Source organism: Xenia sp. Carnegie-2017, unplaced genomic scaffold (assembly GCF_021976095.1).
Source record: "Xenia sp. Carnegie-2017 unplaced genomic scaffold, XeniaSp_v1 HiC_scaffold_25, whole genome shotgun sequence".
In the NCBI taxonomy this organism is placed as follows: Eukaryota; Metazoa; Cnidaria; class Anthozoa; order Malacalcyonacea; family Xeniidae; genus Xenia; species Xenia sp. Carnegie-2017.
The window spans coordinates 8290390-8312025 of NW_025813488.1; the positions used below are offsets into that span (position 1 = coordinate 8290390).

Here is a 21636-nt window from a genome sequence, read left to right on the forward strand (position 1 = left end):
CTGTGCCAACTATTGCCTCATGATCACATTGATCAACCCAAGTTTATAGAATGATTTTGTATGCATTTATTCATGGCTTATTGCTCAACTTCCCAAAACAGATGAGAAGTAGAATGCAACCAGTTCTTAACAACATGGTCTTTCCCCAGTGGTACCAGCAGGATTTTATTTTTTGGGGGGGGAGGGGAGAGGCAAAACATCCCCAAAATGTAACTTAAATCTTTTACACATTGTTTTACATGACTGACATTTTCAGTTACATGTAATAAACAACTTAGTATGAGAAATTTTGTGAGGGAGCATTCCCCCTGCCAGCACCTCAGTTTTTGACCTGTTCAGTTAGTCATATAGGTTATGTTTTTGCAAGAAGTCTAAAGAAAACTAGTCATAATTTACTTGTTTATATTACCATGGGGAATATATTCAACACATAATTATGAATGCATTGATTCCATTCCAGACAAAGTAAATTTCCAAGCTAAATTTCCTGATTAAATTTATGAGCTATTGCCACATAAAACAATATAATTATTAACTTTGAAATACCCCTCCCTGGAAAGGGTCGAAACGCATTTATGTTAAACACATAACAATGCTTACATATGCCCTCTATATTCCAAAATTCCCTTATATGAAATAAAATTTTGCTTCCTTTAATTATAAAGTATGATTTTAAAACAATTGACCTAGCATTTATGAAAGTTCAATTTATGAATTTATGACTTGATTCACGCTAAAATGTTAGCTTTTTTGGATGTTCCCAGGTGAAATCTTTACCAGCCTTGAAATGTCCATAAGTGCATGTCTTTTCGAAAATTGGACGCCTTAATTTCAATTCCCTGTGTTGCAAAACAAATAATTCTTACAATCTGCTATGTCAAAATGATTTCACAATTTCATTCAAGATAGACAAAGCCTCCAATGACACAAATCTACATACCTCACCATGACACCAGGCCTAAAATCAAAATTTTTCTTGACAATTTCCAACAACTCGCTATCACTCTTGGAGCCAGTACCGTAAGAAAAAACTGTGATAGATAACGGTTCTGCTACACCAATTGCATATGAAACTTGTATCAGGCAGCGCTTACATAGCTTTGCAGCAACAAGCGACTTAGCAGCCCATCTTGCTGCATATGCTCCTGATCTGTCCACCTAAATTGAACAGAATGTAAAACAAATTGCATATCGTCACAGTACTAACACTTTTAAGCCAGAAATGAGAGACTTCCTTTATTTTATCAAGAAAATGAAGAAAGAAATATAATTTAAAAACACAATATATAGAGCATCTCTTCAGTCATTTTCATTGGTTAATACACTTTGGCAATAAATACATGGCTTTCCAATGGGCAAAAAAGTTATTTTAGGCAAAAATTCAAGCATTGAAAAGGTAAAGAAGTTAGTAAGGTGATGATTTTAACAAAAAGACAAAGCTCATAAGATTAAAGTAAACTACCTTCGATGCATCTTTTCCTGAAAATGCACCACCACCATGTGCACCCCAACCACCATACGTATCTACAATGATCTTGCGTCCAGTCAGGCCAGCATCCCCTTGAGGTCCACCAACAACAAATCGGCCAGAAGGTTGTATATGGTAAACAGTGTCGTTATCCAAGTATTTAGCGGGGATCACCTTCTACATATACATAAATAGCTTGAAATTTGCCCTGTTTTTCTTTGTGAAACAACATCCAAATTTGAACAAACACCATTCAGTTGTACTGACTATTGAACATGCATTCCTTTTAAATGAAGACTTTAATACTACTGGGGTGATGGAGGGGTGTTGAGACCACAATGTCTTCAGAATGATTGTCACCTTTAATGAAGTTGGCAAAGCGACAATGTTCAATGTTTGCTTAAACAATAAATATATCTCCACTTGCCTTCACAACTTTCTCCATCAGAACTTTACGTAATTCTTCCGTAGTAACTTCTTCAGCATGCTGTGCTGATACAACAACCGTATGGACCCGCAAAGGTACAAGTTCACTGCTACCTTGCTTATACTCAACAGTCACTTGTGTCTTCGTATCAGGACGCAACCATGGAATAGACCCATCATTACGACACTCCGACATCTTTTGATTTAATTTATGTGAAAGAACAACTGTCAAAGGCATCAACTCCTCAGTTTCATCTGTTGCATAACCAAACATAAGTCCTTGGTCCCCTGCTCCTAAGTCCTCATCTTTGCGTCCAACATAAACACCTGCAGCAATGTCAGGACTTTGTTGCTCAACAGCCACTAAAACGTTGCATGTTTTGTAATCAAACCCTAAAAAAAGAAAAATGCTTTAACTTTCTTGTCAAATAAACGTTTCTGTATTGTACAAAATAACAAATTTTGAAAGATTGAGACACATCATTTTTACCTTTATTACTATCATCATAACCAATCCGCTTGATGGTATCACGAACAATTTTCTGATAGTCAACATTAGCATTGGAAGTTATTTCCCCAAACACCATGATCATACCAGTTTTTGATGCGGATTCTATAAAAAAACATATCCTAATAATCAGTGGTCAATTTAAAGATTGTGGATCTCCAATTCAAACTGAATGAAACTATGTCATTATGGAATGAGCCTCCAGTTTTTAAGTGTAATTCTCCACAAGCCTACTGGTGTGAGTGCTTCACAAAGACCTATTCATAAAGACCACCTGCTCCCAAGATGCATACACACTATCTCTACAAATGATCTGAAATAGTGGTCTAAGCCAATTTAAATAACAAGTGATCAATATTAATCTCAGCATTCCGCAGGCAAAAGTGGATACAGGGTTCTTTACAAGACATACATACCACAAGCAACCTTGGCATAAGGGTCCTGAGCCAGATGAGCATCCAGAACAGCATCTGAAACTTGATCACATATCTTATCTATCGAAATGAAATTTATGTGAAATACTAACACAAAATCAATAAATAGCGGCACAAGACGCTAATACCAGTAGCTGATACTATGTATATCATATGATATTATATAAATACAAACGGACTGTATTGTACCACGTTGATAAATTCAAATTGGTTACCACAGACGACAGTTGCAAAAATGTTTTAAAAAAATGCATGACGACGTCGTTGTACAATGAAAAAATACAATTGAAAAATGCAAACACATGCGATATCATGGTTCGAGCAAGTGCTACAAACCTGGGTGTCCTTCGCCTACGGATTCGGATGTGAAGAGGAACGTTTCCTTACTAGAAAAACCGTTCATATTACTAAGTCAATGGTCTATAATAAATGAAGTTAGTAAATCGGCTCTTTAGCAGTGCTGAAACGAGAAATAAGAGTTGAATAACAGCGACTGATTTCAGCTCTGCAAATGATACTTCGCACTTTGACTAAGTCAAATTATACTTTTGAACTGTGTAAATTCCCTCACGTGGAACTCAATTATCTCAAATATCTCAAAAATACTAAGCAATGATTGGTCCAAATTTTGTCACATGAATGCAGTTCATTTTACTCATCAACATTTATAAAATATTTTGATTTTTGTCAGTGTTTGGCACTGCAAATATTGCGCAATTGAAGGTTTGATTTGACCTCCGTATGGACCATCCAAGTCCACCATAGAGCAATTTGACGAGCTGTTGCATCGCATTTGCTAAAGGATCAAGCAAACATCTTTATAAAATACTTCTACTAATATAAGTACTTATTAGATTGTACATTACTTAAATACTGGAATTAATTTTGAATTCACTGAATGCATATCGATCCAAATAAAACACAAAAGGAAATATAGTGCGATTGTGCCTTTCTTCTACAAAAATAACGAGTCGCAGTAAGTTAACTAACAAACCACGTGTTTTTATCTGAGGATAATCCAGTTTATAGTTAGATTAGACTTACATAATATCCATTCTGGGCATGCGACGAGTAATATTATTTGGTAAATTAATTGAGAGTAAAAATACGGGATTATTCAAGGAACACGAGGTTGGGATAATTATAGAACGCATGCGCGCTTCACATGAACACGACTACCAAGGACACTACGAAACAATGAATAAGTCTTTTGATAAGAAGAGATTAGAGATTTATCGACATTATTACTCCAGGGTTTATGGCGCTATAGGTGAAGTATGTAAACATTATCATTTTGGTGGAAAATGAGCCTGGATTTTTAAATCCTGCAACACACGAGAGTTAAGCTGCCCTAAATAGAGCCCTCTATTTGTAAATAACAAATAGAGGGCTCTGGGCCAAATTGGTTACTTGTACATAAGTCCGTGCATGGCTTTTTTACTGGGACAAGCAAATTTACTGAGTTTCATCTCTCGTTCAATCGTTACTCGTGTATCAAGTATGCTTGATGTTTTTTGCAGGCACAGCGAATATCAATAGGATTTTTAATGCTTTCGGATATCTGTGACGCGCATTTACGCTAGTTATTCAACATGTTGAATAATTTGATGCGCGAGTGAAGAATTCCTCCAAGTTTTTCGCGCTTTCGAACAATCAGACATAGTTTTCTTCTGAAAATAAATATGAATGATTTGATATTAAAGCAGTTTAGAAGATGAAATAGTCTGTATTTGGCAAAATTAACCCAGTCTGTGCTATAAGTAAACCATGCAACACGGCGCAAGTTATTTACAAAGACAACTGACACAAAGCGGAAATTTACATCTCCCAGGCAAGGTGTCATTGGTGTTTTCCCATAAAACAAACTTGCTTGATTTCAACAAAAAAAAACTCAAGTTTTGCTTTTTATATGCATCGAATACGTAATTGTGCATTTCTGAAGCTTTAGTTAAGAGCTATATAAATATTTCATAGCTTGTTTGTAATTTTTAATGAGGTTATGCAATAACCAAGGTTAATAGCCAAGGAACAGCGCGCAGGTCTGGGCATGAGACACCCTGCGGTCGGCACTAGATCATGGTCAACTAACGTACGCGCCCACATATTATTCTTAATATTTTAGCGGTAAGTAACAGTTGACGAATATTCATGTATATGAATTACCAATGGTAATTACCTATAAGCTGTGACAAACCACTAAAATATAGAATAACCATTGAGAATAACAAGTTTCATATGCGTATTTAACCGATATGCGGCTAAATGACGAGAAGAATTCTTTTTTCGATTTCAGGTTTGGACAGTTTTACTTTTTTACACATTTATTGTTTTGTATTCTTTGTATTTTACATATATTGTCACATGCTCAACGATTTTAAAACATCATAACGATACTCGATGAAGCAATGAACAATATACAATGAACGTAACTGTGGCGTATCCAGCCCGTTTTATTTAGCTCTGCTATACAATTATTTCTTTGTTCACTAACTGTAAAAACAACAGATTTCTAAACCAAACTATCTTCCGGGCGCGCTACACAACTGTGTAAAATTTATAAGGTAAATTTATTATTTTTACATTATCTAGACTGTATTAGTTTTATGTCCCCAGTTATTTGTAAAAATAAATACCATGTCCATGATTCACAAACAGAAAATGTTAATTTTGTTTAATACTATTTACAGATATATACATACATGATTTGTCAAGGGGCTCCAATTTGAACAATTACAGTGTAGATGTTTGCAAGCAAAAGTGAAGCGATACATGATTATTTTTATGTTAGATGCTTACAATTACTATATTCTCAGAGAATATAATTTTTTGAATGGCAGGTTTGCATTGCATTCTCAATGTGGGGAAACATCTCGATTTTTTGTTCTTCAAAGCATTTGACCAGATGCACTAGCATCTTCTTCTGCATCCAGGTAACAGAGCAAGGGTTCACACCATTAGCCAAAGCAACAGCATTTGCCACAGCAAAAAGACCACAATCTGATGATCCTTTTTGATGTTGTTGGAGAATCACTTTGACGTTTAAAGAACCATCCTGTTCTTGAAGGTTTTTGTAAACATTCTGGAGTTGCCTTTTTAATGATGAATTCAGGTTGGTACTCATAGATTCAAAGACTACTATTTCACCAGTTATGGATGTAGAAACCACCCAGTGGGGACCAATATTATGACATTGAATTGCTTGGGTGATATTTTCAGGAATATTTATGAGTTTGTTACTGTATGTGACTGCTACGACTGTGTTTAGACCTCCCACTCCGGTACCAAGATCACCTATTAATTTCTGTGCTGCATCAATATGGTCATCTGAAAGCCATCCATTTAGATTTAGAAGCACGTCTTTCTGAGCATATGACAACTTTATTCCTTGAATATCTACCCAACACTCCTCAGAATTTTCAATTTTCTCATTGTTCTTCATTTTCATCTTTTTTGCTAGTTGCTCTTCAATTACTTGTAATTTGCATTTCTCATGCTTCTCTTCTTTTTCAAGCTTCTCTTCAAATACTTCAATCTTTTCACTTTTTAAATCACTTGCTCTTCCCACTTGTTTACCTGGACACCACTTGCATTTTTGTTTTGGCAAAACAGATTGTGACCTACTTTTTAAAATTTGTTTCTTTTTTGGAGATAAAGACTTGTTTTTCAATGAAATTCCATTTTCCTCAGGATGATTTTTTCTTGTGTATTGTATTACCTCTTGTAACATCTCCAGGGTTTTGTCCAAAACTTTCTCATCATCCAAAATGTAAAGCTCATCCTGAATTTGTTTGGCTTTTTTAACACACTTATTTCTAACATTTTGGATTTAGTTGGAGCAATAATCTGTTGTGGAAAGAAAGTCATGTCTGAATCGGATGATTTGATATTCTGTTCCTTATATCTATAAAGAGAAAATTGTAAGTACACTTATACTTTTTGATTATCGTTAAAGCTCACTGATTGCGAACATCTTATAAAAAAACAGTATGCACAATACTTTTGTAGCTATCAGGCAGGAACTGTGTGAGTAATATATTGACGAGATCACTTATCGAATGATTTCGTCTGTCCTCTAAATATGAATCCTTTAACCAGTTATTTTGCCTTTCCACTCCGTTGTTTGTATAAATGGCAACAACGATTCATCCCTGTAAAAACGGACCCATTTCTAGAAAAGTAATGTATATATTTATATAAACACACATAGGTTAGATAGGTAGTATCAGTTTTGAGCAGTTTAGCGTACTGATATTAAAACGCATAAAATAGAAGAGATTAATACCTGCAAGTGTAATCCCCAAAGTTCATCAAAGTATTTCTGCAGTTGCAGCGATTCTTTCCACAGATGGCTGTTTTTCAATGCATCAATGATTTTCTGTAATGCGATTTGACTTGTGCTATTTGCAATATTTCGCAGCAGTTGTAATAACTCATGTTTGTAAAGATACGTTCCATTACTGCGCTTAATTAATCCATTCGTTCCACGCCTTCTCTCGATGAAAATCGCAAAAACATTTTCTTCAAAAAAGGCTATTGCTTTGTTTCGTCTTACTTGGAATACACTGTTTGATTGCTCCAATTTCCAATTTCAGCTAATGAAAAATCAACCATTATGTTTTTAGGTTTCCACAGTGGATTCTCTTGACTGATGATGTTCAGGACTTCTGATATGGAATCCATGTCCTAATTTTGGGATATGAAGACAGCAACAACGATGTAACAAACATTTGATCGGACACATAAGAAAAACAACGGCAGTGCATACCTCAAAAGATGTGAATTGGAAAACTTTAAAACATTAACTTTCCAAGTGACAACAACTGGAAACTCCATTTTTGAACTAGCATTTGGCAACAATTCCATGATGATTTCCCGCGCTTTTTATGTTTAGATTCTCATAGAATATACGTATGGCAAGTTGCAATTTTACAATGTAGGAAAATGTGAATTTTTTGTTGCTCGAAAAACATAGCCAAATGCATTGTATCTTCTCATATGACCATAAAATCAAGAAATGGTGCATTCAATGCTGTTAGGGAGGTGGGTGCATGGAAATTGAGCATTCTTCATGAAATTATGGATGGTCATTGCAGAGCACAGAGCACCCCAACCTGACAAAGATTTTTAGTTTACAAAATTGATAAAGAAACTTGTTCATGTTAAGTGGTAATATTATTTGCAAACACTATGACATCATGCAATGACTTTTTACAATTACATTTCACTATTTGAGAGTGTTTCATCTACGGCAAGTTATGTTCTACAGCACTGGGTCTATGCCACAAGCATAACAAAAGCAGGTGGGAGCCTTTTAAACTGTTCGAAAAATCCTTTGACAATGGAAGGAATTATATGCTCAAAGGTTTTTCTGAACAATCTGTTTTTCCATAATAGAATTTATTTTGGTGCTCAGAGATTCAATGTTAAAATTTTTGCCAGAGTTGAATGTAGAGAATACCCAGTGTTACATGTTAAGATATATTGTCACCATTTCTTGTTGTAAAGTATTTTCAGGAACATATGAATTAGCTAATGTGATTGATATCACAACTTTACATTCAATCTGGCTGCACCTGTACTATGATCACCTATCAATTTTTCATGATAAATCAATTTGCTCATTTGAAAACCACCCATTTCATTTAATGAGCACTTAAGTTAGATGTTGGTTCACTGTGTGGATGGCACTGCTGGAGGCAATGAGTTTTCAAAATTTCCTGACAATAACTTTAACAAAGTTTAAAAAGTTACCACACCTGTGTATTAACTCAAATCAGAAAATTACAAGCAAGTATGGACAAACAGTCAAACACATTAAACACACAAACTTTATATTATTATGCAGGAAGCTTGGAAAAAAATTTGAAGATACGAATCTAGATGGGTGTGTTTATCATGTATGTTGTATCTATAATAATTTTTATTAGTACTACAAATAACAGGAAAATATTTAATATCATATCTATAATACAAATAGAGTCCATTTCTACTTTATAACATTACATTGTTCTCCTTAGGTCCAGCAAAGTACTATCAATCCATTACTTCTGCAAGGCAGACATTTTAAAGAAAGTACATCTGACCAAAATTGAATTGAAATCTTTGAAATCTTTTATCGCTTTCTCTATTGCCAATTTGCCTTATTGCCATATGCAAACGCAATATGTAGTGCGGTAAAATCATTCGTAAAATGAAACATGAATATTCGTCAATTCTTACTTACCGCTGACATAATAAGAATAATATGTGGGCGCGTACGTTAGTTGACCATGATCTAGTGCCGACCACACCCTGCGGTTAGCACGCAGTATTAGTTAATATGATACAGTAAGGTGCATGTCATTAGCGAGCACGCTTGCAGAGTTAACAGCAGTATTTTTTTTTGTTTTTGTTGCTTTTTCCATCAATTAATTGGTGTGATCGGGTGCAGACAATTGGTGGTCAGGTTCATAAAGGAGCAGGTTGAAGAATGAACCTGAACTCCAAGGCACTCAGCCTGGCTTAACTGTGTCTGCACCAAACCATCTACTCACGTAAGTATGACATCATCATGTGACGTCGGGTATAAAGGTTATGGCATCAAAAAAATGGCGGCAAACTTACCCGTTTCTGCTTTTCGCTTATTATTTCCGCTGAAATAACTGCTTTGCAGAAAAAAATTTTCACCTCCCCCTGGTGTGATTTTTCCGCCTTCAGTTGAAATAAAATTTGCAATTCAAACAAACAAGTCAACACGAAGTCAAACATGTCTGTCGACAGGCGAGTCTATGGTGGTCTTTGGTCTTTGATCTTTTATATCTTTTTGCATTTCTTTAAAGTGCAAACATATTATTCAATCGTCGGATACTGTAAAGTCCGCAAAAAGAATCATATCGCTTCTCACAGGTGAGATATTTGCTAGTTTTGTTTCTTCACCAAAAAGTGAAAAGCAATAAAATCCCTCGTGTCGTATGCGTAATTGAAAACACTGATTTGAATTCTGCATATACTGATGCTTTCCTGTTTTTGCTGAAAAAATTTAAATAGTTTACCCGGCAAAAAAAAAGAGCCTTCATCTTTTGCTGAGCGAGTAGAGAGTATGAAGAAATTGTCTACTTACAGTCAGTGCCAACGAGGTGGAGCCTAGTTTGTTCGGATAATTTTGCTGATAACGTGAAGAGAAGCAAAGTGTATGTATATGGAATATAATGCCAACAGTCCAACACTAATTGAAACGGTGCACGAGTGGTTATTTTTTCTCTTAAGAAGCCTCGAGTAATAAAAACGAAACGATAGAAGAAGAAGGTAGCTAAATAATTTATTCTACACCATTGATTATAAGGCGATAGATTTCTGATCATTTGTTATCAAGCAGCTAAAGCTGAATTTCTAAATTCTTCCTTATTTGGGGCTTTTAAAGATACAACGAGTCGTTTAGTAACACTCGAGTAAAAAGGTGTTTTTCCTCTAATTTGCGTGTTTTTGCGGCTTAGTTTAAAATTCAACTCGCACTGAAAGCTTATGTGTTTGCGTTCGTGAGAAGTTTAATTTCGCCTTATCTCCTTCGAGAACAGTTCGATTTTGTATGGTATATTTCTGTGGATGGTGAATCCAGGGTCACTAAGTATGCCTTGCATTGCTTGAATCAGAAAATCTAAATTGCAAAGAAAGATAGCAATGAAGTTTTGTTTCCGAAGAAGTTGTGAAATGTAAATTTGTAAAATGGGGTGGTCAGAAAGTTTGTGGTTTTGTGGATAATAGTACAGTGATGTTTCACTTCTTGATTCCTTAAAGGAGGTTCTGATCTTCATAGCTGTTGCTCTAGTTTAATCAGTCAGGAAGTGAGTGTACACTAGCTACTTCTTCGTAGATTCTTCCTCACTCGCAAAGTAAAAGCCAATTTAACCAAACAGTGTTTAGTTCATTTGCATGAAGTTGGTGTCGAAGAGGCATGTTTTACCTGTCACGGCCCATCCACCCGTCTTGAATGATAAAGCTGCTTGGAATGAAACTTTCCTTTCTATTAATTTTCGCCTTTTTGTAATTTTGTTGAACTCTTTATATGAACGACGAGTGTTTACCGTGACGCCTCGTAGTGCATAAGTGCCAAAAACTTGAAGTGAACATTATCTTTATACATGCTGTTGCACATGCCATTTTTTATTCGTTCCACTTGATTGTTTTAACATTCATTTGTCGCATCTTGAACAAATTATAAAACATCTATTACAACTTATCCAAAATAACAATAACTAGTGTGTTCATGTTGGAAATGTTAACCAAAATAAGTAAAAAGCCCCATTTTCTGTTATGCATCGTCCACCAACAGTAGAAGTGTCTACGGTGTACCGTACGTGCCTTCTCCCTTCGACGTCCTGAGTGAAATCCCGTTCGTCTCCAGGAAATATTCAATGCTTTTCTAAGTTCAGTGAAGTCATCGTTCAATTTGGAGAAACGTCTAAAAGATAAGGGATGGCGGTTGATGATAGACAGAGGTGACAGGGAAATGTGAATGCGAGTAAATGAGCTGAAATAACTTCGTTTTTATCTATAAAACTTTTTTTGAAAAATATAGGCAAAGCTCTTTGTCGGGCTAGAACTAGTGCACTGAAGTCGGGCGAGCTCTTTGCTTGAGCTAAATTAATCTTCCCGTTACGTCATTGATTCGGAACTTGTATTTGAACGTTTTTTTCGTGCATTTTACAAAAACTCTACTTAAAAAAAATTTATGAGTGTTGAAATCTAAGACCATATGTAGTGACGTCACCTACCTGACCAAAGGTGTGCAGATAATAAAGGAACAGTTTTAGATATCATCGTCAAAAGACTCAAAACTGACGATTATAAAGGTTTTCACTGGTGCATACGTTTAGGCAACGTTTGAAATTGTATAATAACTATGAATCTTCATTTTTTTGTAATATCTATAAACAAACCGATAAACATAGTTTATCAATACGTCCTAACAATAAAATGAGGCGTCTTTCGGCGAGAGCAGGAAATTAACGATTCTTCTCTTTACTCCAGTCAAGGCTCCAACTTTGATTCGCACAACCATAAAGGTTTCGAATGTGTTTTACTTGTCTTGTTCCATCTTATATGAACCACATCTGTTAACCATGTGCATCTTAGATATTTTAGCTATTTGAAGTGAATAATATCTTTATGTACAGTGCTATGCATGGCAGTATGAATTTGCTCCATGTGGACATGATTGTTTTAACATTTATTTTTCGTATATGAACAAATTACCAGATATCTTTTTATTTCCTCATGAAAACAATAGTTAGATTTCCTGGACAGAAAACTTTGTTCTTTCGCCATTAAATATACGTAAAATGCAAATGGTAACTGACCATTGTTCTATGGTATTATGCAAATCATGTGGCTTAATCATGCACAATTAGTCGGAAGCATTAGATGTTGGTGAGTTTAAGTTCTGACATTTACCATTGAGAGGGAGACGTGTTGGATTCGAGTATATGTCTTTATGAAGAGGGAGATAAGAATTTCAAAATTTCCTAATAATTTCCACCACGAACATGCGCGTTTTTATTGTGCTTATTTCACCATACGGCAATGCCTGATTTTGTATGCTTTATTTGTCTTCGTCTTTAGAAAATGACTTGCCTAACAATTTCATAGGGCGAAAGGGACGTCAAGTATGTCCCTGACTTCATCTTTGCAAAGACATGGTCACAAAGCAGTACTCAAAGAAACTATATGTATTGTTAGACCGAGGTAATAGACAGCGATAATGCTATTCTGTCCCAAACTCATGACATATTGTCAATGGAGCCACATGTCTCTCGTCTGGCCGAGTGGTAGAGTTGTCGCTGCTCTGGCCTAGCCTTCTCAAGTTCGAAACCGTATCGTTTTCTTTGAACACTGGAGTGGCCAAATTGTAGATGTGGCTGATCACGGGCTTGATCACCCAACTGCCTTTTTTTGTTCAGATTTTTTGTTGAAAGTTATGTTGAATTCCTAGTAGCGGAAAGGCTTTGTGCTGTTGAAAAAGTTACGTAAAACATTTTACGCACTGGTGGGCTTCATAAGACTATGGGAAAATGATAGCCAAAGAAAAGTCGAGTCCTTCTTTGTGTTTTATTTTTCGGTGGTTGATTCTATTTTTAGAGTCGATTGTGCACGAGATGAATAACGTTTTTCATCCGACTTTCTATCTCCAAAAATTTGGTTAAATTTCTCTAGCGTAGCGTTTGAATGCCCATATGCTGGATCGCACGGTTAAACAATGAAATTCGTCAAGATCTGTGAATTTAACTGCACAAGGAATGAAACTTTTGATCGTGAAACTCTTTATTCAAGCAATTTTCTACGACCAGCACCCCAAATCATAGGTTATTCTAGAGATTATCTTTCACAACAAACCATCAAAGTGATGTCTAAAAAAGTGTAAAAACTCAACAGATCGAAAGCCGTCGTATAAGTGTTAGCTATCGAAAAGACCTAGTGCACTATGATACGTTGAATTTTTTCGACTTATCAAGTACGAGACGTAATTATCACTCAAATCTGTCAAGTTGAACAAGATTACAGAAAAGTTACAAGTGTATACCATATACTTCAAAGATTTGTGGTTGTACGAAGAAAAGTTTGTAAACGGAGAAAAAGGGTGACTACCGTTAACATTTCAGCTCATTACTAACAACCTTTAAATTTGATCGCTGGTGTGTTCCCCACGTATAAATAATCAAAGTCAAAAATTTAACTTCACAAGAATTTAAAGTCACAAGGAATGGAACTTTGCTTAGTGACCATCAGCTATAAAGTCATTACAGTGGCTTGTTGAAATACGAACAATAAATGTTAAACAATCATGTGGAACAAATACTAATGATATGCGTATAACTAAGCATATAAAGATTTTCTTTACTTCAAGCTTTTGGGAGTTGTAAATCATAATGCAAACATAATAAAGTACAAAACTAGACAAAAAGGTATATAAAAAGGTAGAAATACATAAAGAGAGACACAAATGTAGAAATAAGAGTATATATAAAGGTAGACATAAAGGTAGACATAAAGGTACACATAAATGTAGACACAAAGGTAGACATAAGAGTAGTCATAAAGACAGACCCAAAGGTAGACATAAAGGTAGACAATAAGGTAGACATAAAGGTAAACATAAAGTTAGACATAAAGGTGGACATAAAAGGTAGACATAAAGGTATACATAAAGGTAGACACAAAGGTTTGACATAAAGGTAGACACAAAGATAGACATAAAAGTAGACACAAAGGTAGACACAAAGGTAGACACAAAGGTAGACATAATGGTAGACATAAAGATGAATAAAAGTTAGACATAAAGGTGGACATAAAGATAAACATAAAGGTAGACACAAAGGTAAACATAAAGGTAGACATAAAGATAGACATAAAGGTAGAAATAAAGGTAGACATAAAGGTATACATAAGGGTTGGCAAAGGTAGAGACAAAGGTAGACACAGAGGTAGACATAACGGTAACACAAAGGTAGACATATGGAAGACAAAAATGTATACAGGTAGACATAAAGGTAGACATAAAGGTAGACTAAAAGGTAGACACAAAGGTAGACACAAAGGTAGACATAAAAGTAGACACAAAGCTAGACATAAAGGTAGACACAAAGGTAAACATAAAGGTAAACATAAAGGTAGACACAAAGGTAGACATAAAGGTAGACAAAGGTAGACATAAAGGTTGGCATAAATATAGTCACAAAGAACAACACAAAATTAGACATAGAGTTATTAAGTTAGACACGAGTTAGACACGACTGGAGACACAAAAGGAGGCGTAAAGGTAAACATAAAGGATGGCAAAAAGGTAGACAAAAAGTAAGCAAAATAAAGAAAAAAATTAAGCTGGATGTATTTTATTGTTAATTGTTTAATATCACAAAACAATGGTCAGTCGTCATTGACATTTTGCGTATGTTTAATGAAAGAGAAGTGAGAACATGGTTCTTATGTCTAGCAACACTACTTATTGTTTGTAGGATTAGATTTAATATATATCTTGTAATTTGTTAAAGTACGAACAATGAATGTTAAAACAATCACGTGGAACAAACACGTCATGAATCACAGAACACCATGCATAAAGATTTAAGTCACTTCAAGTTCTTTGCAGTTATGAACTACAAGACGTCATGGTTAACACTTGTTGATTGCCGGTGCGAAGTTTACGAACAAGACTGCACACAAAGGACGACAAATATAACGTATTTAAGTAATGCAAATAAAGACAAGAATCGCCAATTTTCTGTCAATCTACGAAAGACGTATTGATCACATCAAGATTTTGGGACTTATAAATTACGAGGCAAACATAACAAAGCATGAAAGCACCATGAAAAGTAAATCTGAAACAGCCAAGAATGAAAATGAGCTGAAAATAACAGCATGTAAGGAAATGTGCTGAAAATATCAGCATTTTTATACAAACATAGCTACTTGTTCTGTGTTTTTTCATAAAACTAATTGTGAGCTTGTTACTGTCATATATATTCCCCTTGTATGTTAAAAATGAAATTGATATCAACGCTTACACTCTTTGTACACATTTTTGTACACATTATTATAATTATGAGGATTGGTTTGTTGGATTCTCTTTAGCTCGAAGCTCTTCTATAATCTTGGTTCCAGACCTGTATCGGTCATTTTTTTTGCATTAGTTATTACAAAGCAGGAATGGCACATTAAATAGAGCATTAGTCTCCAACGAACTCTCTGGTCTACTACAAGACACAATCTTTCGAGGTTGCAAAGTGGAGGTTCAAACCCTGTCTGCAATAAGGTATAGTTGGGTCTAAGTTGAGCTAAGAAATGAGAAAATAGTGCTGGTTAACAGTGCAAATGTGGCGTTTCTATTACTGAGTTTTTAGAGAATGGAATGCGACACTTAGTATAAATTCAGAAAAATTCGCTCTCCGATGAGAAGGAGGAATGAGGAGAGCGAAGAAAAAAATAGATAAGATCCCATGCAAGAAACCACTCATAAAAAAACTAAGTCTTTTGCTCAAATTTTTCTATGACTCCCTGTGATCAGGGAGTTATTTTTTTAAATTTTGAAAAGTCAGGAAACCCAAGAGCAAACAGAACGCCCTAATATTCCTTTTCTTACCTCCATACACTCGCTCCTCCGTTCGACTTTCTGTCTTCCACATCCGCCTCGTACACCTAAGTGTGTCAGCAGAGGGGCGAACCAAGGATCTTGTGCACAGGAGGTCAGTGATGTCGAACTAAGCGCCCAACATCGGCCAGTTGAGCTAAGCGCATACCATCAAAATCTCTAAGTTTTTCGGCGTATTTATTAAATTTTTTTTCAATGTGAACCTAAAGAAAAGGTGAAGGTCTTGAAGCTTAAAAGATCTTGAACCCGAAAAGATGAGATCACTGCACCAGCATTTCAACCACTCGGCTAGACGGGTGAATTGGAAAACCGTTAAAACATGTCAAGTGCTTCTGACAAAACATTATTGGCTTCATTTCTCTTGAGGCTCATATTTTGTACTGTGTTTAACTTGTTCTTGTTTCTGTTGTAGTTGCTGAAATTGTAATGCAATCTATAGAGGAACGGGCGCTCACGACTTACAAACATGCACTACCTTTTTGGTTTCGCTACGTAGATGACGCAATCACAGCACTACATGCAGACGAGATTTATGACTTTCACACTCACATCAACAAACAGAACAGCCACATACAATTTACCAAAGATATCGAAGAAAACGGAACTCTTCCTTTTCTCAACTGTTTGGTAAAACATGACAATTAAAAACTACGAAAAACAGTTTATCGCAAGCCAACACATACTGACCGACTACTAGACCAATCATCTTACAACCCTACATCACACAAAGCCACCACAATCAGAACATTAACAAGACGTGCACAAATCATATGTGATTCGCCGGACGCTCTACACAACGAAAACAACTATCTCAAACGTGTTTTTGGCAAAAACAACTATAACTCTGACTTTACCAAACGTAACACTTACAAATCCAACGAACCCAACGAAACGAACAACTCAGTGACAACAGCAACGATACCTTACATCAAAGGTAAATCTGAGACTATCTCGCGTATCTTACGACCATACAACATACGTGTCGCACATAAACCAATCACAACGTTACGACAAGTACTAACGAACACAAAGGACAAAGAACAACCCAACGAACGACAAGGTGCAGTTTACAAAATAAACTGCTCCGACTGCCACGCCTCCTATATCGGGGAAACTTGCAGGAACTTAAACATATGACTTACTGAACACAAACGAGCTACTAAAAAACAAGACAAAACTAATCACATTGCCGAACATCACCGAATTACAAAGCACAACATTGACTGAGACTCGGCAAAATACATTACTTACAGTACTGACTATAGACAACGGCTTACATTAGAAAGTTGGTATACCAACTTGGAACAAACCCCCCTGAACAGATCACAGCAATTACCGGCACCTTACAAACGACTTATTCACAATACAAACAAACGATCAACTAAAAACATTACACTTCACACTAATTCACAATGACAATACACAATTGACACCCACACATTACAACTAAAAACATCACACCTAAATCACACATCACAACTAAAAATAAAATATTTCACTTCACACTAATTCACATTGACAATACACCTTTCCTGTACACACAATACAATGACGTAAGAACCAGATAACAAATACGGCTAACCCATATCTATGGGCTAACCTGACGTTTACTCCTCATTTAACTCTGAAGATGACTACCGCTAAGGTCGTCGGAACGTCAGTCAAAACAACAAAAACAGTCCTTCTCAGGACTATACTAACCTGGACGATCGACATTTACAAACATATAGTCTTTGTGTGAAAAAAAATGTGAAAATTTGTGAAATTGGGTGAATTATAGTCTTTTAGTGAAAATCCAGTGAATTATAGTCTTTTAGTGAAAATGCAGTGAATTATAGTCTTTGTGTGACGCATTGGCTATATTGATTACATTGACTATATTTTAAATGATAACACTCAAGACATGGCCAGATTGTAAAATGACAAAGAGACTTGAATAGACTATGAATTAGTAAGTGGATACTGTTCTGTATGAACCATATGCTTTTGTAGAAACCATTACAATATTATCATGCATGATGGTAAAAAATATGTTATTTAACTTTGAACAGACAAGTTAGAAACACCCAGCGCCATTAAATTGACTACGAACATGCGCGTTGTTGTTTTGATTCACCACATGGCAAAGTCTGACATTGTGCATACTTTATTGTCTTCCTCCTTTCTGTTACAACATTTATTCTCCAACAATGTTAGAGTTGGACAGCTATAATGCGTAATCCGTCCCTTTCTTCACCTTTATAATGATGGTGACAAAGAACAAGTTAAACACAGTACAAAATATGAGCCTCAAGAGAAATGAAGTCAATAATGTTTTGTCAGAAGCACTTGACATGTTTTAACGGTTTTCCAATTCACCCTTCTATCCGAGTGGTTGAAATGCTGGTGCAGTGATCTCATCTTTTCGGGTTCAAGACCTTTTAAGGTTCAAGACCTTCACCTTTTCTTTAGGTTCACATTGAAAAAAATTTAATAAATACGCCGAAAAAGTTAGAGATTTCGATGATGAGCGCTTAGCTCAACTGGCCGATGTTGGGCGCTTAGTTCGACATCACTGACCTCCTGTGCACAAGATCCTTGGTTCGCCCCTCTGCTCACACACTTAGGTGTACGAGGCGGATGTGGAAGACAGAAAGTTGAACGGAGGAGCGAGTGTATGGAGGTAAGAAAAGGAATATTAGGGCGTTCTGTTTGCTCTTGGTTTCCTGACTTTTCAAAATTTAAAAAATTAACTCCCTGATCACAGAGAGTCAAAAAAATTTGAGCAAAGACTTAGTTTTTTTATGAGTAGTTTCTTGCATGGGATCTTATCTATTTTTTTCTTCGCTCTCCTCCTTCTTCCTTCTCATCGGAGAGCGAATTTTTCTGAATTTATACTAAGTGTCGCATTCCATTCTCTAAAAACTCAGTAATAGAAACGCCACTTTTGCACTGTTAACCAGCACTATTTTCTCATTTCTTAGCTCAACCTAGACCCAACTATACCTTATTCCAGACAGGGTTTGAACCTCCACTTTGCAACCTCGAAAGATTGTGTCTTGTAGTAGACCAGAGAGTTCGCTGGAGACTAATGCTCTATTTAATGTGCCATTCCTGCTTTGTAATAACTAATGCAAAAAAAATGACCGATACAGGTCTGGAACCAAGATTATAGAAGAGCTTCGAGCTAAAGAGAATCCAACAAACCAATCCTCATAATTATAATAATGGGTACAAAAATGTGTACAAAGAGTGTAAGCGTTGATATCAATTTCATTTTTAACATACAAGAGGAATATATATGACAGTAACAAGCTCACAATTAGTTTTATGAAAAAACACAGAACAAGTAGCTATGTTTGTATAAAAATGCTGATATTTTCAGCACATTTCCTTTCATGCAATAAAGATTTCTTTAAAAGATACTGCCAATAATATTTTGATCAATCCAATGGCACCAGTCGTAATCAAAGATTGGGATGACTCAATTATAAATCGACGTTTGTTAGCCAAACTGTTAACTTCTTCGAAAGAATTGAAGAATGGGCTACAAAGAGCTTATGATCTTCCAAATCATATCAACCATATTTATATGTTTTCATTTGACAACGAATTTGAAGACTCGGCAACATTCATCTCTGCATACGGTGAAGAGAAAATAGCTGTTAAACGAATCCAATGTGTAAAGTCTTGACGGCTTTCTGCAATACCTGGCCTGTAGCTTTACGAAGGTACACCATGTAATATTTTCTATAACAGCACCATTGCTAACATATGATACGATTCCTGAATTTTCAACTGATTTCACTTGTAGACGTCGTTGTAATTCTGCTTTGAAAGATCATGATTTGTGGGCAATCCTTGTCGAGAGTCCTTTTCAATCATCAGCTAATACTTCGTCAACATCAACGTTCGTTGACGTGGTTTTGCCTTCTACGTGGTGTTTTAGTTTAAAATCATTGCTCTTGATCGCGTTTATAACCAAGATGTCGTCGATAATTGCGTCTTTTTTGAATCTAATTCGTCCCTTGCACGTACATGCTGTTATTTTCAGCTCATTTTCATTCTTGGCTGTTTCAGATTTACTTTTCATGGTGCTTTCATGCTTTGTTATGTTTGCCTCTGTATCTGTCTTGCCTCTGTATTATGTTTGCCTCTGTATCTGTCTTGCCTCTGTATTATGTTTGCCTCTGATACTGTACCTGTATCTGCAATGTTGCAGCCTTGTCACACTGTGTCACGCTGATATCAGCGTTGCGGTTGCGTGAAGGGTACGAGTGATTGCAGTCTGGTCAGCTGCCTTCACTATAATTTCAGTAACCAGGATGTTCCACTTCGCGGAACCCTCATACGTCGAAATCGACGGAGTCCATTATTATTATTTCCATGTTTGCCTCGTAATTTATAAGTCCCAAAATCTTGATGTGATCAATACGTCTTTCGTTGATTGACAGAAAATTGGCGATTCTTGTCTTTATTTGCATTACTTAAATTCGTTATATTTGTCGTCCTTTGTGTGCAGTCTTGTTCGTCAACTTCGCACCGGCAATCAACAAGTGTTAACCATGACGTCTTGTAGTTCATAACTGCAAAGAACTTGAAGTGACTTAAATCTTTATGCATGGTGTTCTGTGATTCATGACGTGTTTGTTCCACGTGATTGTTTTAACATTCATTGTTCGTACTTTAACAAATTACAAGATATATATTAAATCTAATCCTACAAACAATAAGTAGTGTTGCTAGACAAAAGAACAATGTTCTCACTTCCCTTTCATTAAACATACGCAAAATGTCAATGACGACTGACCATTGTTTTGTGATATTAAACAATTAACAATAAAATACATCCAGCTTAATTTTTTTCTTTATTTTGCTTACTTTTTGTCTACCTTTTTGCCATCCTTTATGTTTACCTTTACGCCTCCTTTTGTGTCTCCAGTCGTGTCTAACTCGTGTCTAACTTAATAACTCTATGTCTAATTTTGTGTTGATCTTTGTGACTATATTTATGCCAACCTTTATGTCTACCTTTATGTCTACCTTTGTGTCTACCTTTATGTTTGCCTTTGTGTCTACCTTTGTGTCTACCTTTATGTCTACCTTTGTGTCTACCTTTATGTCTAACTTTGTATCTACCTTTGTGTCTACCTTTATGTCTACCTTTGTGTATACCTTTTAGTCTACCTTTGTGTCTACCTTTGTGTCTACCTTTATGTCTACCTTTGTGTCTACCTTTATGTTTACCTTTATGTCTACCTTTATGTCTTCCTTTATGTCTACCGTTATGTCTACCTTTATGTCTACCTTTATGTCTACCTCTGTGTCTACCTTTGTCTCTATCTTTGCCAACCCTTATGTCTACCATCATGTCTATCTTTGTCTACCTTTATGTCTTACCTTTGTGTCTACCTTTGTGTCTACTTTTGTGTCTACTTTTGTGTCTACCTTTGTGTTTACCTTTGTGTCTACCTTTGTGTCTGTCTTTGTGTCTACCTTCGTGTCTAACTTTGTGTCTACCTTTGTGTCTACCTTTATGTCTACCTTTGTGTCTACCTTTGTGTCTACCTTTGTGTCTATCTTTATGTCTACCTTAGCGTCGATCATTGTGTCTACATTCATGTTTACTTTTGTTATTTATCGGTTTTGTCGGTTATTTATGGTAATTATATGACCAACTACTACACCTTCACCATAG

General features: G+C 35.8%; 1 protein-coding gene and 1 long non-coding RNA gene across 2 annotated transcripts; one reads left to right on the forward strand and one right to left on the reverse strand.

The window, feature by feature from the left end:
* Positions 1–483: 483 nt before the first annotated feature.
* LOC124453629 (S-adenosylmethionine synthase-like) lies at positions 484–3387 on the reverse strand. Its single transcript, XM_047004431.1, has 7 exons — positions 3173–3387; positions 2819–2896; positions 2385–2507; positions 1896–2287; positions 1463–1645; positions 941–1158; positions 484–839 (listed from the first exon to the last, which is right to left on the reverse strand). Exons 1-7 carry the CDS (start codon positions 3237–3239, stop codon positions 734–736), a joined length of 1167 nt encoding a protein of 388 aa, XP_046860387.1. The 5' UTR covers positions 3240–3387; the 3' UTR covers positions 484–733.
* A 3317-nt stretch (positions 3388–6704) lies between these two features.
* Positions 6705–8078, forward strand: LOC124453632. Its single transcript, XR_006951153.1, has 2 exons — positions 6705–6753; positions 7459–8078. It is a non-coding gene; the product is annotated as an uncharacterized LOC124453632 (long non-coding RNA).
* Positions 8079–21636: the final 13558 nt, after the last annotated feature.